General features: G+C 33.7%; 1 protein-coding gene across 2 annotated transcripts in view; it reads left to right on the forward strand.

The window, feature by feature from the left end:
• The window catches only part of LOC106872511 (gamma-aminobutyric acid receptor subunit beta), a 507,542-nt gene that overhangs the window by 388,097 nt on the left and 100,472 nt on the right, over positions 1-18,973 (forward strand). For both annotated transcript variants that reach the window (XM_089357611.1, XM_089357610.1), the window contains exons 7-8: positions 12,892-13,029; positions 14,765-14,917. In XM_089357611.1, the coding sequence (XP_089213737.1) occupies positions 12,892-13,029; positions 14,765-14,917 (291 nt within the window). The remainder of the gene's footprint in view (positions 1-12,891; positions 13,030-14,764; positions 14,918-18,973) is intronic.

Raw genomic sequence — 18,973 nt, forward strand, 5'->3', positions numbered from 1 at the left:
GGGGTGATAGAAAGAATCAAAAGACAATTAAGGAAAATAAATATGGGGAGAATAAGGTATAGAACAAAGAGCGAGAGTGATAAAGAAAAGCAGAAAGTATGGGACAAAGATAAAGGAAGTAAGCTGCAGAAAGGAAGAACAAGTGTTGGATGGTTGCAAAGTGGTGAGAGAGAGTAGGAAAATACGGAGGAGAATGATAAATAGCTGGTAATGAAGCGAGAGTAAGAGAGAGAAAAGGAAATAGGTAAGAAAAGACTAAAAGCGGCGAAGCTTTCAATGAGGTGCAAGAAGAGATAGTGAAGTAAAACATACATATTCAGCACTGTAGTGGAAGCAGAGCTTCAGGCAATAAATAAAGTGAGAGAAATAGAGATAAAAGAAAAGACTAAAATCGTCAACGCTTTCAATGGAAAGCAGGAAGCCGTAGAATAGTAAAATATATGGGTTTAGCACTGTGGTGGCAACAGAGATTCAGGCAACAACTACAGACAAAAGAGAGAGTGGAGATGAACAAATACACAAACTTTCTCCAAAATGACATATTTATACATGTATGCATTTATGTATATTCATATATGAATTTTGATATATTTACATATGTACGCAAATATTTATGTATGTATATATATATATATATGTGTGTGTGTGTGTGTGTGTATGTATATATATGTGTGTGTATGTATGTATGTATGTAATGACGACTATACTTGTTGCCTTTTGTTTCTAAATTGCGAATAGCCACCTTCATAATTTATATATATATATATATATATATATATATATGTGTGTGTGTGTGTGTGTGTGTGTGTGTGTGTGTGTGTATGTATGTATGTATGTATGTATGTATGTATATATTTATGTATGTATATATATCCTTGTTCTCTCCTGTGGATATATCGGTTTTTACATTAATCTTATTAAGACTAACCTTTTCAAACTCAATTTTACAACTGATTGGGAACATACAACTGACATATAATTTATTAATTTACTGTGTGCTGCTGCATATCTCTCTGTTTATTAATCGATTATGCATTTCATACCTCTTTGTTTTTCAGTATCAATGACCCTCCTCTTCGTACCTATATCCTTTCTTCTCTATTTGCCACAATCATTACGTTTGCATACATTTATCTATAATGTATCATCTACATATATAGTTTGATTTATATATGGATATTATCTCATTTATGCTGGCAACTCATCTATCTTATTCTACATCCCATTCCTACAAATATTACTCTCTAGTTTATTCACTCATCATTTATTTTATAATATAAATCTCATTTTTAATTCAATTATGAATTATACATTTCTATTACTTGATTTATGTTCATAAAATGTCTGTTTTATTCTTTATCTCCAATACAACTAATTCTTTCTGACATTCAATTATAGTTTATTTTTCACATTCCACTTTTTAAAATTAATTTCTAATTTATATTCTTTTTATTTTTCTTCTTATTATATTGTTACATTTATTTTGCTGTCATCCTTGTTTTTCTGATATTATTTTTCACTGCTGGCCTTATTTAATACGTGAGAATAGAATGGAGTACATATATCTATACATGTAACTGATATTCGCATATTTATGTGGCTTGGCAATCATCTATCCATTAGATCTTTATTAAATGATTATCATATAAGCCTTTGATTATTTTAGTGTTAAACTCCGTTATTCTCAGTTTTCTTATACCAACATCTAGTCTATATCGTGACTATACTAATAACATGATTTTATTATTGTGCTCTGTAACAAACCTTTATTCCTGTTTCGTCCTCGCACCATAAGGATAATAGTAATCATTTTAGATTCTTGTGAGAGTTAGCTGATAGAATTGAACTCAATAGTTGACTTGTTCTTATTTTACCGACCACAAATAATAATTAAAAATAAATAAATAAAAATAATAATAATAATAATAATAATAATAATATCAAAAACGAGTGAAGATGGTGTTGAAATCCATCCTGAATGCCAAAAGTTTGATAACCGCAATGAATATCTGGGCATTCGCGGTGGTCAGATATAGTGGCGCCTATACTCAAATGGACTAAGGTGGAAATATCAGCACTGGATAGGACAAGAAAGTTGATGACGCTGCATGAGGTGCTACACCCTAAAGGACACGTAAACAGACCGTATATGAAAAGAAAGAATTATGGCAGAGGACTAATTAGTATAGACCATTGTATAGGGAATGAAAGGAGAACGCTTGCCGAGTATTTGATAAATAGTGATGAAGTCATGCTGCAATATGCTGTGAAAGATATGAGGGTAAATGCAGATGAAATGAAGAGCAAGGAAGAGTTTAACCAAAGAGCTTAGGAGGAAAGAAAAGAAGACCTAAGATGCTAAAAAGAACTGGATGTGCATACAACTATTATGGCAAAGCAATCAGCCACCTCTTATATATGGATGATCTAAAACTGTACGCTACAAATGATAAACAGCTGGAAACATTACCACAGACAGTATATGGATTTACCAAAGAAACAAACACGAAATTTGGCTTAGAAAAATGTGTCAAAGCAGCCTTGAAAATAGGAAAACTAGATAAAGCAAATGAAATAAGAAGATTAGACCAAAGCCAGACATACAAATACTTGTGAATCAATGACCTAGATACGATACAACACACACAAATGAAAGAGAAAATTAAAAAAAGAATACTATATACTAGTTAGATTAATACTGAAAACATAGCTCAATGCGAAAAACAAGATAATAGGTTTCAACACTCTACTCGTCTGTGTTATGAGTTATAGTGACAATATCCTTAACTGGACACTAAATGAACTAATCAAAATAGACAGGAAAACAAGAAAAATAATGACAGGATTTAGGACGCACCACCCAAAATCTGACATAGAAAAATTATATGTACAACGTGTAGAAAGGTATTATAGGCCTTATACAACTAGAAAACTATTACAAAATGACCACCATAGGACTACAAGCATACCTACTTCAGAAGCAAAGAATGCTAGTACAAATAGCCATAAAACATGAATATGACAAAAAACTATTTTCAGTCTTTAAGGAAGCTGACAACTATGAAGAAAAAGAAGAAACAACAAAAGCTGTAAAACAAGTGAAATCGAAACAAAAACTGGAACAGCAACGGATCATGATAAAACAATGGCAAGAAAAGCCCCTTCATGTCAAATACTGGGTTAAGCTAAACAGAAAAGAAATAGACAAAGCAAAATCCCAACAATGGCTGAGAAGCCCAGGACTCAAAGCAGAGACTGAAGGATTTTTAATTGCAGCACAAGACCAAAGCCTCCCCACCAGAAATTATCAGAAGCATATAATGAAAAGACACATAACAAGTAACTGCAGAATATGTGGAGATTGAGAAGAAACAATAAATCATATTGTCTCTGGCTGCCCAGTCTTGGCTAAGAAGGAATATATTCACAGAGACGACACAGTTGAGAGCTATATACACTGGAATCTATGCCAACACTATGGAATAACAACAGAAAAAATATGGTATTGGCACACACCAGAAAAGGTCACAGAAAATGGGAAAGCAACCATAGTATGGGGTATGCCAATACATACAGATATACAAATAGAAAAATTAAGGCCAATAGGCCAGATATAGTTGTCAGAGATCATCAAGAAAAAAATGCTTTCTAATTGAGGTCTCAATACCAACAGATGACAACGTTTCTCTAAAAGAAATGGAGAAACTTTCGAAAGACGAAGACCTGGAAAAAGCGCTAACTCGAATGTGGAGTCTAAAAACCAGAAGCAATTCCTATCATAATAGGCACATTAGGTGTGGTAAAAACATGTTCAGACAAATACGTAACAAAAACACAGGACTAACAAATATATATAACATAGAGAAAATAGCACTACTAGGCACCGCAAAACTCGTTCAATACAGTAACTATAAGAGCATCACAACAAACCACAGCACATATCCAAGGCACACAGAGCTGCGCTCAGTACTGCAGTAAAAGCACGTGATAAGAATAAGACTACTGAATGATAATAATAAAGAGACTACACAATCAATTCCATGTAGCCACAACAGAAGTTGCTGGAAAAAATAAGATTGGCTGATGAAAGGAGCTCTAAAAAAAGAAACCGAGAGCACTATACTGGCAGCTCAAGACCAAGCTTTGGCCACGAACTGGAGCATCAACCTTAAGAATGAGCAAGTGTCTCCGATGTGCTGCATCTGCAACAGAGTGGATGAAACCATTGCCCATATCACGAACGAATGCCCTAGACTTGCCCGAAACCATTACCAGGTGTGGCGACACGACCAGGTAGCGAAAGTGCTACCTTGGAAACTGTGCGAAAAGTGGGGGGTAGAGAGAGGCAAGACGTGTTATGAGCACAAACCGCAGAGAATGGCAGAGTCGGAAACTAGCAAAATCCTCTAGGATTTCCCAATCCAATCAGATCAGATGCTAGAGCATAACAGACCGGACCTGGTGGTGGTGGTCAAGGTGCACCGCATATTCTATATAGTTGATGTTGCGTACCCCTTTGACCTACGAATAGTGAAGAAGGATGGCGAAAAAATAGATAGATGCAGCCCTCTTAAGTACGAAATAACCTGGCTATAGAAAATGAAGAAAGTGAAGATAGTGCCAATTATTGTTGGGTCCTCAGGAACAGTATCAGAAGGCAATCAGAAGGCATCAAGAGTAATATAAAGGAAATTGGAATAGAGTGTTCAGTACAACTGTTACAAAATGTTTGCCTCCTCGTCACGGTCAGAATAATAAGGAAAGTATTAGACAGCTGAAAAGAGCAGAAATCGTGGTACCGTAGGCTACAGGTAGTAAACCCGCTTCGCATGCAAGTTTCCAGAAAAACCTGTGATAAAGAGAAAAAAATAATAGGCAACTCAGTTTCGGATGTTGGATGCCTTCCACAATAATTAATAACCAAGTATCAAAGCTTATAATGTGCGGAAAGAGACCCTGTGAGATCTCTGACAGCAAGCTACTGTCCACTTTCACAGAATCTACCAGAATCTACCAGAGCACAATCTGCTCACTGAATCTGCCAGAGCAAACAAGTCCAGACGCTCTGAGAAGTAAAACAATAATAATAATAGTAATCCTTTCTACTATAGGTACAAGGGCCTGAAATTTGGGGGAGGGGGTTTTGTCGATTACAGCGACCCCAGTGTTTCAATGGTACTTAAATTATCGACCTCGTAAGAATTAAAGGCAAAGTCAACCTCGGCAGAAATAATAATAATAACAATAATTCTCAAGGGCTGAAATTTGGAAGGAGGCAAGTAGTTGATTATATCGACTCCAGTTCTTGACTAATACTTACTCTATCGGCCCCAATAGGATGTAAAGTAAAGTCGACCTTGCCGGCATTTGAACTCAGAACGTAAAGAGCCAGAAGGAATACTGCTAAGTATTTTGTTCGACGCAATATGACTCTCCCAGCGAACAGCCTTCTTAATGATAATAATAATAATATATTCTCTGTTTTGTATCAATATGACCCATTTTGACGCCTAATCTGTGTTAGATAATTCGATAATTCTTGTTTCTCTCTGATTTGGGGATTTTTTTTTTTTTTGTATTTGTATTTGGATCTAAATTGTGGGTTGTATTTGAATATAGAGAATTCATCTCGATAGCAAATTTTCGTCAGTGATGATGATGATGATGATGATGATGATATATAGCATCGTATGATTTGAAACTTTTTACCGATGGCTAATGGTGTTTTCAGTTGATATGCAAAATAATTTCTTTCACGGCTGTTCCTTATTTCCGTTAGAATATAAAATTTATTCTGATATTAATTTTTTTATATTTCTGTTTTCTTTTTTTTTACTCTTACGTCTACGATCCTCCGCCTTATTCTGTAATTTCTTATCGGCTGCCAATCAAACTACCACAGACAGTTACAATCGAAAATATTCAAGAGTCTCTGTACCTTATTAAGTTAGATGAGAAATATATACCTTTTTCTGAGCCAGTGCCTTGTTATATAAGCTTTCTTTCTCTCTTCTCTTTCTTCATCTACCTTGTCTTATTTCTATTTTTTCTTTATTTTTTTGAATATATATTTTTTTAAATCTTAATCTTTATCTTTTACCTTTCTACCTAATAAATTGTTTTATGCGCATGATATTGTTTTGTTGAGTTTTCTTTCTTACTAGCATATAAATCGGATATAATAGATATTTATTCTGATCTTTGATAAAATCCACTATATTGAAATAACTACTAATATGTAAAGCATTAGATATTATTTCATTCATATATTACACATTCGTGAGTGTGTATATAGGTGTATGTGTGCACGCGTGTCTGTTCATAAAAATTGTCTTTTAAGAAAATTATAAGAGGTACCGTGAACATTCCATAACAATATAAGGCACCCAGAAAGCCTTGGAAGTCATACTGCTGCGCGTGAATTTTATCTAATTTAACAGCCTATACATCACATTACATCAAGATTTTAACCTCAAGTAACTTACCCTTTACAAAAATGTGTGTGTATACATGCATGCATACATACATATATTTACATATATATATATATATATATATATATATATATATATATAAATGTATGTGTTTTTTCCAGTGTTTACAAATAACACGGAAAAAATAAATAGTTACCAGGGTAGCAAAAATTCACAAGTAACCAGGATGTAATAGCCTATTTATAAAGGTAGAAACTCCGGGTTTAAGTGAAATGTTTTGTATAATATAGATAAATAAATAGAGTTAAACGCAGATGTTATTCAAATTCTTTTACTTCCAATATATTTTTCGAAGAAAATATTAGTATTATTTTAGAAGGAATAAAATTGTGTAAAAAAAAATGCAATCTTCTCATCAGGGAAAGAAAGAAGCCAAATACATCAATTAGACATTTTAACAGAATGTGATGACTGCGTATATGCTGAAGGGAACGCTATCACTTATAGGATTTCTACAATTCTATAAAAATTCGATTTTTGACTGCCTTCTTACATTGCACTTCCACTAAATATATCCACTTCCATGCCTTTAAACTTTATTCTAATTCACCTATCACTCTATATCTCTCCACTATTAGCTTTCTGCTAATTTCTTTCTTTCTCTTTCTTCTCCTTCTATAAATTACCTTTGACGTTATAGCTACAAACGGTTTTTTTAAAAAAAACTTGATAGCGTTCCCTTCATCATATACGCAGTCATCACATTTTGTTAAAATCTCTTATTGATGTGCTTGCTTTCTTTCTTTCTTTCCCTGGTGAGAAGATTGCATTGTTTTACATCATTTTATTCCTTCTGGAATAATACCAATGTTGTCTTCGAAACATATGTCGGAAGTAAAAGAATTTGAATAACACCTGCGTTTAACTCCATTTATATATATATATACATATATATATATATACATATATATATACATATATATATATATATACATATATATATACATATATATATATACTGTTCTATATTTTAGAGATGAGGAATTCTGTACATAATTTACATTATTGATGAAATCCATATACTGACCACGGCCTGTCTACCCTATGTGAAAGGCCTCTCGGAAAAGATACAAAAGATACGCAGTCCAAATGACATGAGGACAGAATTCAAGAGTAATACAACACTTCGCAAATATCTCCTTCGAGTAAAACCACAAATAGAAGATAATATGATGTGTACTCCATCCCATGCAGTTGTGATAGGTTATACAAAGGCGAAACATGTCGCCCACTCAAAATAAGGGTAGAGGAATATCGTAAACCTGTGGCGCGAGATATTGATAAATCAGGTATACCTGATCATGTATGGAAAAACAGAGATCACCTTCCTCTGTGAGATGAAGTTAAAATAATAGACAGAGAACACCACTGGAAAATACGAAAACTAAAAGACGCAGCATATATGCTAGGACTCAATAACCTCCTAAGCAGACCTAGTGCAGATATGAATAGAATATGGGAACCGGTATTAAGGAAGGATACAAAAATATTAGGTTTATGAGCCCTAAAATTCACTCTACAATTGCCACGGACATATAGTGGTTAAGAGTGCGGGCTACTAACCCCAAGATTCGGAGTTCAATTCCAAGCAGTGACTTGAATAAATAATAATAATAATAATAATGGTTAATGGCCTCTGGATTGAAATCAGAAACAGAGGGGTTTATCATAGCAGCCCAAGATCAATGCCTACCTACAAAGAACTACCAGGCCAACATATTAAAGAACGGCAGCTCCCCATTATGTCGTATATGCCAACAACAAAATGAGACCATCGATCATGTTGTCTCCAAAATGTGGAATCTGAAGACGAAAACAATACCTATTGTCATAGGTGCCCTGGGAATGACAGCGAAACGGGCTGATTACTACCTAGCTCAGATACCAGGAAACCCCAAAATGGCTGAAGTCCAAAAGATAGTGCTCATGGGAACTGCCCATATCCTACGTAAAATACTGTCTATGTGATCTCAAATTTTAAAGCAAACATAATTTTCTTATGGTTTCTTAAACATTCACTTGAACAAAACTGTACAAATCCAAATATATGGTACCCTAGGCATAACACCTACATGAACTTCTAACTTGTTGTCTCTTGAGGTCTCTGGGTGAGACTTGGATCCAACTTGTACAAATGCAAAACAAAAGTCAAACATAAAATAATAATAATAATAATAATAATAATAATAATAATGATGACGATGATGATGATGATGATGATGATGATGATGATGATGATGATAATAATAATAATAATTTTAATAATAATAATAATAATAATAATAATATGTGGAGATCGACAAGAAACAATAAATCATATTATCTCTGGCTGCCCAGTCCTGGCTAAGAAGGAATATATTCACAGACACGACAGAGCTGGGACCTATATACACTGGAAGCTATGCCAACATTATGGAATAGCAACAGAAAAAAGATGGTATAAACACACGCCAGAAAAGGTCACAGAAAACGAGAAAGCAACCATACTCTGGGATATGCCAATACACACAGATAGAGAAATTAAGGCAAATAGACCAGATATAGTTGTCAAAGATCATGAAGGAAAAAAATGCCTTCTAATTGATGTTTCAATACCAGCAGATGACAACGTTTCTCTAAAAGAAATGGAAAAACTTTCAAAATACAAAGACCTGGAAATAGAGATAACTCGAATGTGGAATCTAAAAACAGAAACAATTCCTATCATAGTAGGTGCCTTAGGTATAATAAAAAAATATTCAGACAAATACATAACAAAAACACCAGGACTTACAAATATATATAACATACAGAAAATTGCACTACTGGGTACTGCACACATTCTACGCAAAACACTTTCAATACAGTAAACATAAGAGCACCACAGCAAACCACAGCACATACCCAAGGCGCACAGAGCTGTGCTCGGTAGTGAAGTGAAAGTACGTTATAAAAATAAAACTACTGAATAATAATAATAATAATAATAATAATAATAATAATAATAATAATAATAATAATAATAATAATGCTGATGATGATGATAACATCAAAAAAATACCTTAAGAATGAGAACCCAGAGTTGGGTTCAAAATTCCACAAAGATACCTGACGCAGGCTGGAGCGTAAATCAGCCGAAACGTTGTGGTAACAACAAACAAGCTGAGGACATATATCCGTCCAAAGTAAATAATATGCATACATACATATATGTATATATATATATATATATATATATACACACACACATAAATATACATACATATATATGTATATATATATATATATATATATATATATATATATATATATATATATATATATATATATATATATATATATATATATATATATACTACCAACACATGTTTAGGATCTTTCTTCATTAGTTTCCATTTAGTGTATCTTAATCAAAGTCATCCTGTTGAATCTCATACGTTTCTAAATATTTTCCCATAAAAGATTTTTTTGTTTCAACTCAGAAGGATAAACCAAAGCACGTCAGTTATGGACCGCTCCCGCCAGTTATAGAAGTGGATTGGATTGGATTGGATTGGCTGAGTTTGGATTGGCTGAGTTTGGCTTGCCTTGACTTGGTTTGGCTTAGTTTGGCTTGGATTAGATTATCTTAGCTTTACTCAACGCATTTGTTTGAAAGTATGAGCGAAGGGTACAGTTGAGAAATGGGGAAGGGATAAGTGCTAATTACTTTTTTGACGAAAATCTGATTCCTTATCGGCTGAGCAAGCTACAGTTGAAAGAAAGAAAGAAAGAAAGAAAGAAAGAAAGAAATTATATAAGCTTATTATTTGCTAGAAGTTTTCCTCTTTATTTTGTTGGCGTTCACTTTAACTGATTTCCTGATTAAAATAAAAATCTTGTGATTGAATAGCTAAAGAATCATGATGGAATGTTTTGGAGTTAGAAAAATAGCGGATTTCTTTAAAATCACGTTGGGTTCTTTTCCGCTTGTCGATTATTCTGCTACTAATATTTAATTCTCATCTTTTCCAAGTGATATAAATCCAAAAGACGGGTATAAGAATACTGAGAAATTCATACTAGTTACATAGATTTAAAGTCACGCGAGTTTAAATTATATATTAGTGAAGAAAACTAAAAGAAAAAGACATTTACCTAACGACATCCGGTTCTACTCAAGTAAAAAAAAAATGCAAAATAGCAAATGAAAATAATTTCCATAAATATAAATACACAATAAAACTTGTACGACAGAAATATATTTGTAGATTCTGAGAAGTATGAAAACTGAAATGCATCCCAAGGATTATCCTAAGAAGCTTTAATCTTACGAATACAGATTTATAAAAAAAAATTATATACTTTAAAAAAAACAAGTATGTTTACGAGTTTGCATTACTCTTCGACTTCTATCAATCATTTTATGTAATCCTTGATATACATGTTTGAAATTTATTCCTTCTGAAAATCAAGTTCTAAACAGATTCTACTTTATATTTCTTATTGCACCGTCATCAGTATAAAAAGTTATTCTATCTTTTGGTTTTACCGAAATGTCGTTTATTTATAAGTTTATACTCATCAAAGCATTCTTATTTTCAATCTACCCCTAACAACATTCACTTGAAACTATCGCTTGGTGATAAAAACAAAAGCATAATTGTTATTCTTTACACACTCTTGGTAGTATTACTCTACAACAGCGTCAGTTCTAAAAGCGGACAAAAATAAAGATAGTAATAATTCTTGTTACTATAGACACAAGGCCTGAATTTTGGGGGCTGAGAGAACTAGTCGATTACAATTGACCTCACTTCTCAACTGATACTTATTTTATCGACCACAATAGTCGAAAGGTAAAGTCACCTCAGAGGTATTTGAACTCAGTAAAGAAATACCGCTAAGTATTTTGTCCAGCATACTAACGGTTCTGCCAGCTAACCACAATAATGAGGAGAGTAATAATAAAATACTCAAATATCTTTATATTGCAGTGTTGATTTCTAACAAACTGAGCTGATTAAGTTTGTTTTCTTCTAAAATATTATTATCTTAATATTAAGTTCTCATCCAGTACTTATCATATTAGATGTATTGTATTATTTCATAAAAAGGAAGATGCTAATACAAAACGGAAACCCAACCGAAATTGTCGATTTCGAGGTCACAAAAAGAGGTTACACTACAATGATTTCTTATTTAATTATTCGTGATACATATGAGGATTTTTTTTTCAGTACTTCAATCTACAATGGTCCCCATTTGTAGCGAAAATTCTTTTTGCCACCAACAGGGAATCAGATTTTTTCATGATTTCTATTAATAGGAAATGTGTACTGAACCCTGGAATTTTTAGCCACATAGAACGTTAACATATTTTTATCATTTAATCTGGAGTAAAGAACAATGCCAGCGACCGTTTACGGGACCTCCAAGACGGGTACGAAAGAGAAAGAGAAGAGGAAGATATCCTTAAACTGGAACCTGACATGAATGCTTGCAACAGAGTGGACTCCTCCGCTAAAGTTACACAAGGTGCCAGATGGTGACCTTAAAATGGACAACATACTAAGACTACCACTAATGTAGGCCATGACGAGATTTGAATTCGTGTAGGTCATGACGAGATTTGAAATCATGTAGGTCATGACGAGATTTGAATTCATAATGCAATGAGCCAGACATCCCATCGGGTGTTCTAAGGAAACTATCAAACAAGCTTCCTAGACGGGAACGTTATCAACCCCGAAAGAATGAAGTCAAAGTTGATATTGGTGGATTTGAACTTAGTACACAAGAATAAACACCGTAATACATTTCGCTCAATGCTCTACGATTCTGCCAACTTGCTGTCCCTTGCTAGGAATAGCATCGATTGGAGAACTCTTTCGATTGTCGACACAGCACAGAAGTTTCAGTGTTCTTTTAGTAATATAAGTAACTAGAGTTAACTAGAGTCATGAAACTTCTATACTGCTTGCTAACAAAGCATAGGACAGTTACACATTGTTCGCACACGTTACACTTATGAGTTGTATATTGTACATATTACGCATTTGTACATATTGCCCATGTGTCCAAGATTTGTCGCACAAACACACACTCACAAACGCGTACACACACACACACATACACAGACATACACACGAACACTTAGTTTCCCTTAATGCCACACTCTCCTTCTTTCCTTCTTTCTGACTCACACTAATCGCAAACTACACAAACGATTTTCAAACATTAGGAAACATTTTATCTCTCTCTGACAAAAGATTTTTTCAGAAACATTAAACTTGAATTCTTCTTCGTAAAATTTATTCTGTCGTTTGATTGAATAGATATTTGTTTGCGCTGGTTAATATTCTTAAATTTTTTAAGATAGACATGGCAAATAACTGAATTATATACTTAATCGACTTTTTAATCGTTTTTCTTTCAGATGGTTACACCATGGTGGATGTTATCATGTATTGGCGCAATGGCAAAGATGCAGTTATGGGTGTTGATAGAGTCGAACTTCCGCAGTTTGACATTAAAGAATATAAAACTGTAGTAACAATTGAGAAACTAACAACAGGTAAAGCATTCTTCTATTTTTTATTTTCTAATTATGTCTTCTTTATAAGTCTGCGTGTTAGCAGAATAATTAGAGTATAATAAAAGGACAGAAAAACCACACAGTCTTACTCCGAGCTTATTTAGGAGTAAAGTATTATTTATAAAGTGGGAAATTGTTTGTTCTTTCTTTAATATAAGGGCATGCGTGGTTATATCACCCTTTAGTACTTCTGCCTTTTACATAATATTAGCAGACGTAATCTTACCTTTCCCGTCACTCAAAAAAGAAATACAGCAGTCTTTGAGAATCATTTTCATAACTTTTCCTCTGTGTATATAAGCTAAGGGTTGCAATTCATGTACATATTTGAGTACATGTTTGATGTGTGTGTGTGTGTGTGTGTGTGTGTGTGTGTGTGTGTAGTGTACTGTTCCGTGATGGTAAGATCAACACAAAAAGTATTCCATCTGGTGAGAGATGAATATTATTTTATAAGCACGATATATATTTTTATGTGCTACTATTAGTTTCATGTGCTGAGAACATGCTAAATAGTGTATTATAAAACGTCTAATGATTGTGTTGGGACACTAGACGTCTTATATTACACTGTTTGGCACGTCCTCAGCACATGAAACTAATAGTAGCACATGAAAACATATATTGTGTTTATTAAAAAAAATTATATATATATAGTGATTGTACTTAATATCATTTGATTCTAGAATTGTTGACAGAATCAACCGTTGTGGATAGTTTATTTCTGTCAACATTTCTACGTATAAAAGTTATATATCTCTGACTTGACGATATGACAATAAGTACTGATTGTGTAATTTACATTATGTAACTAACAATCACCTTGTGCTAATGAAACGTACGTACGTAAGCTTATTTAACTAAATATCTTATGAACAATCTCTCATGCTTTGCTTTATTTTACACATACACACACACATTGTGCGTGTATATATACATATATATATATATGAGAGAGAGAGAGAGAGAGAGAGAGAGAGAGAGAGAGAGAGAGAGAGATGGTGGGGATAGTATAAATAACCAACCAGACATAGCCATAGGTTCATTAGCAGCAAAGCATCGTTTCTAAAGAATGAGTGTACGACAGATCTGGAATATTAATTTCCATTTCCTTTTCTATAAAATTCCATTTCCTATAAAACTAGAGGATGAATTTTTGCCTCGATAAGGAAATTTTTCTATTCTCTTTTACTCTTTTACTTGTTTCAGTCGTTTGACTGTGGCCATGCTGGAGCACCGCCTTTAGTCGAGCAAATCGACCCCAGGACTTATTCTTTGGAAGCCTAGTACTTATTCTATCGGTCTCTTTGCCGAACCACTAAGTTACGGGGACATAAACACACCAGCATAGGTTGTCAAGCGATGTTGGGGGGGGGGACAAACACAGACATACAAACACATACACACATACATATATATATACATATATACGACAGGCTTCTTTCAGTTTCCGTCTACCAAATCCACTCACAAGGCTTTGGTCGGCCCGAGGCTATAGTAGAAGACACTTGTCCAAGATGCCACGCAGTGGGACTGAACTATCTTTCACTAGGCAGCATAATTAAACTCAGCGCTGGATGCAGAGAAGTTGTGAATTTGTCTTTGTCATCCAAATAATATATAACATATAACAGGGATAATCTATAATCGTTTATGAACCCTGGGTCCCCGCTGTAACGCTTGTTTAACGTTATTATTTCTCATTTTCTTTCAGGAAACTACCAGCGACTCTCACTGAGTTTTAAGTTACAGCGGAATATTGGATATTTCATATTCCAGACATATTTGCCGTCCATTTTGATTGTAATGCTGTCATGGGTGTCATTTTGGATTAATCATGAAGCAACATCAGCACGTGTGGCCTTGGGTAAGTTACCCGAGTTTTTTTTTTGTTTTTTGTTCTTAGTTCTTAACGTTTTCCAAGTAATATGACGTATTCCACCTCCGTCTGTTTATCTTTTTTTCTTTTTAAAGTCATTAGACTGCAGCCATGCTGGAGCATCGCCTTCAATTTTTTGTCGAATGAATCGACCGCAGTACTTTTTTTGCATGCCAAGTACTTAATTTATCGCTCTCCTGTGCTGAACCACTCTTGGTGCAAACACACCAACACCGGCTGTCAAATGATGGGGGAAAATACAAGCACAAAGATACACATACATATATATATATATATATATATATATATATATATATATATATATATATATTCTTTTATTCTTTTCCTTATTTCAGTCGTTTGACTGCGGCCATACTGGAGCACCACCTTAATTCTAAGGAATCGACCCCAGAACTTATCCTTTATAAGCTTAGTACTTATTGTATCGGTCTCTTTTACCGAACTACTAAATTTCGGGGACGTAAATACATCAACATCAGCGATGGCGGTGGTGGGGGACAAACGCAAACACACACACATAAACATATACATATATATACGATGGGCTTCTTTCAGTCTCCGTCTACCAAATCCATTCACAAGGCTTTGGTAGGTCCGATGTGGTTGGGAAGCAAGCTTCAGACAGATATATAGAGAGAGATGAAGGAGCGAGGATGGAGAGAGAGAGAGAGAGAGAGATGATATATATATATATATATATATATATATATATATATATATATATATATATATATATATATACGATGGATTTCTTTCACTTTCTATCTACCAAATCTACTAACAAGGCTTGGTCGGCCCGAGGCTATAGTAGATGACACTTGCCCAGGGTAACACGTGGAACTCAACCCGAAGCCATGTGGTTTTTGAAGCTGCATACCATTATATATAGAGAGAGAGAGGCAGGCGTGGCAATCTGGTAATAAGCCTGTCTCACAAACACATGGTTCCGGAGATCAATCCCATTGCGTGGTACCTAGGACAAGTCTCTTCTACTATAACCTCGGATCTACCAAAGTCTTGTGGCAGAAACTGAAAGAAACCTGTCGTGTATGTATATGCATATATCTATGTGCGTGTGTTTTTATGTCTGTGTTTGTCCGCCACCATACATACATATATATGTATATATATATATATAGATATATATATATATATAATAAAGATTATTATTTATAGGATACATACAGTAGAACGAAAATTCAAATAATACTATAAATGTATTAATAGCATTAGTCTTAAAATCTACTAAAACGAAGAAGAAAAACACTAAGACTAAAGACGACACACAGACATTTAACAGACAAGACATACTCACACAGCATACACCACAAGTAGAAATGTCAAAAAATAGTGATACCACCCCTGCTAGCTCCAGCATCCCATGTAGTAACACAGACCTAAATGCAGACAGACAAAACACGCAGACCCACAAAATCCCACAAAAACACAAGGCTCACATTATAGCATACGCCAAAAGCACGGCAATCGAACGCATGATTACCAAGATTAAATCAGTAATCAGAGTGAGATTGCCGGCTGAGGCGAAACTGGAATATACCAAATGCATAATTTATCGACAGAGAAAAATACACAAAATTGAAAGAAATATCTGGTTCATTCATTGACCCGTTAGGAGAGGAGGTAGAATACGAAACCCTACCTCCGGTTGTGGATTACAAAGACATAATACAGTACATGAACTAGTAAATACAGTAAATGAAATTTTATATGATGAAAATTTGATAAAAAAAAAGACTGAAAACAAAAACAGTTAAATGTAACCACCCGAGAATGAGGCTCGAGTGACCACTTCATCTTCATTTTATATAATTTCACCTTTCATCCATTTCATGTTTTTGTCCCCACTTGTATTGTCTTGTCTGTCCTTGTGCCGTCCACTCTGTATTTCAGGCCTTTGTGCCTAATAAAGAATCGGGGTAGTTAACGGTGTTAGTGCGACCGTTTTGGTTAACAGTGTTAGTTCGACGTGTGTTGGTTAACCGTTAGCTCGATGCATGTTGGTTTAACAGTCGATAGTTGAACAGTGGAATACTGAATATCAAATCTACGTTCGAGCAGTACGGAATGTGTTCTGCGTTAACATATACTATTATGCAATAGGTTGCTTTAGATAACCACAACCAACAATTTATTTGTGTAATACTATTTTACACCAGACGTGTATATCCACGTCATGAAATTCGCAAACATCAATTCTTCTTTGTTGTTCATGAACCAAATATATAAAATCAAATATGCTTCTCATCTTTCGTAAACAGTCTGTGAATCATACACATATATGTATGTATGTATGTATGTATGTATGTATGTATGTATGCATGCATGTATGTATGTATACACACACACATATATATATATGTGTGTATGTGTTCATGCATATAATATATATATATATATATATATATATATATATATATATATATATATATCCTTTCAATTTGTTTACAGGAAACGTTTTTTTGTATGCATACAAAAGCTTCTATTGTATTATGTCGGTTACAGCCTAATGATACCAACTTGCCATAACAATTTTATGGGGTTGTACCGAGTTGTGCCGATAGGATAAATATAATAATAATAATAATAATAATAATAATAATAATAATAATAATAATAATAATAATAATAATCTATGGATAGAATTTATAAATATTTTAATGCATTTCCACGAATCACATGTTATTTTAGGATCATAGTCTGTATTCCTGTGATCATTACAGTACTCTCTGTAGTATCCATGGACATCATGTGGATCATATCCATGTGCTCATTCCCTCATGTATATTATTCCCTCGATGTCCATGAATACTACGGAGTGTACTGCAATCATCCCAGAAATACGGACTATGATCATAAGAAACATGTGATTTGTGGAAACGCGCGTAGCGATACTTCAAAACATTTATAAACTCAATCCATGAATGATTGTTATTACTATATATATATATATATATATATATATATATATATATATATATATATATATATATACATACATACATACATACATACATACATACATACACATGCAGATATATTTTTATATGTAGATATTGTGTGTGTGTGTGTGTGTGCGTGGATTTATATTCGTACATCAAAAAATTAAATCCACAGTAATTTAGAGCTTAATTAATAATGGGTCGTTAAACTTGACTGTTTATTACATTGAAGGAAATACAAGTGGGATCAATTTTCATGTTTATAGATAATAGGTTAAAATGATCTCAAAAGGCAACATATTTCGCAGGAATGACACGCAAGGTATGACACAAACACAAACACCAGTACACATACGTACACACACACTCACAGACAGATATATATATATATATATATATATATATATATATATATATATATATATATATATATATATATATATATACATACATACATACATACATACATACATGTATAATTGTCGTGCTGATGACGCCTATTGAAGTAGAAGCACATGCTCCTGACTGCGTTCTTATATTCAGACAATAATCTGTCCTCTTTTGTAGTAAATCAACATTGGAGATGTCTTTCTTCTTGAGGTTATCTCCCCTGCCCATATGGAGCTAGCTTCGATCAACGGTTAATAATTGTCACACATACTCGAGAGGTGAAGAGAATAATAATATATCATTAATTTCTGTCGTATAGTATTTGATATACCTATATTTGAAATATCTGTATTTGTCAATGTCATAGATAGATAGATAGATAGATAGATAGATAGATAGATAGATAGATAGATAGATAGATAGATAGATGGATATACATACATATCTATATATACAGAGAAATATACATATAAATAAAAGTGCGTGTAGGTTCGTGTCTGTATTGCATGTGTATGTATGTGTGCATGGATGTGCGTATGCAAGTGTGCGTGCGTGTGTGAGCGTTGTTTGCAAATATATCAAAATCTCTGTGTTTGTGTTGTTTTCTTTATGTTAATAAGAATTGGAATGCGTAATCCGTAATTGAATTTTGTGAAACTTACAATCAGATAAC

The sequence above is a fragment of the Octopus bimaculoides genome, chromosome 9 (assembly GCF_046866305.1).
Source record: "Octopus bimaculoides isolate indiv1 chromosome 9, ASM4686630v1, whole genome shotgun sequence".
Lineage (NCBI taxonomy): Eukaryota > Metazoa > Mollusca > Cephalopoda > Octopoda > Octopodidae > Octopus > Octopus bimaculoides.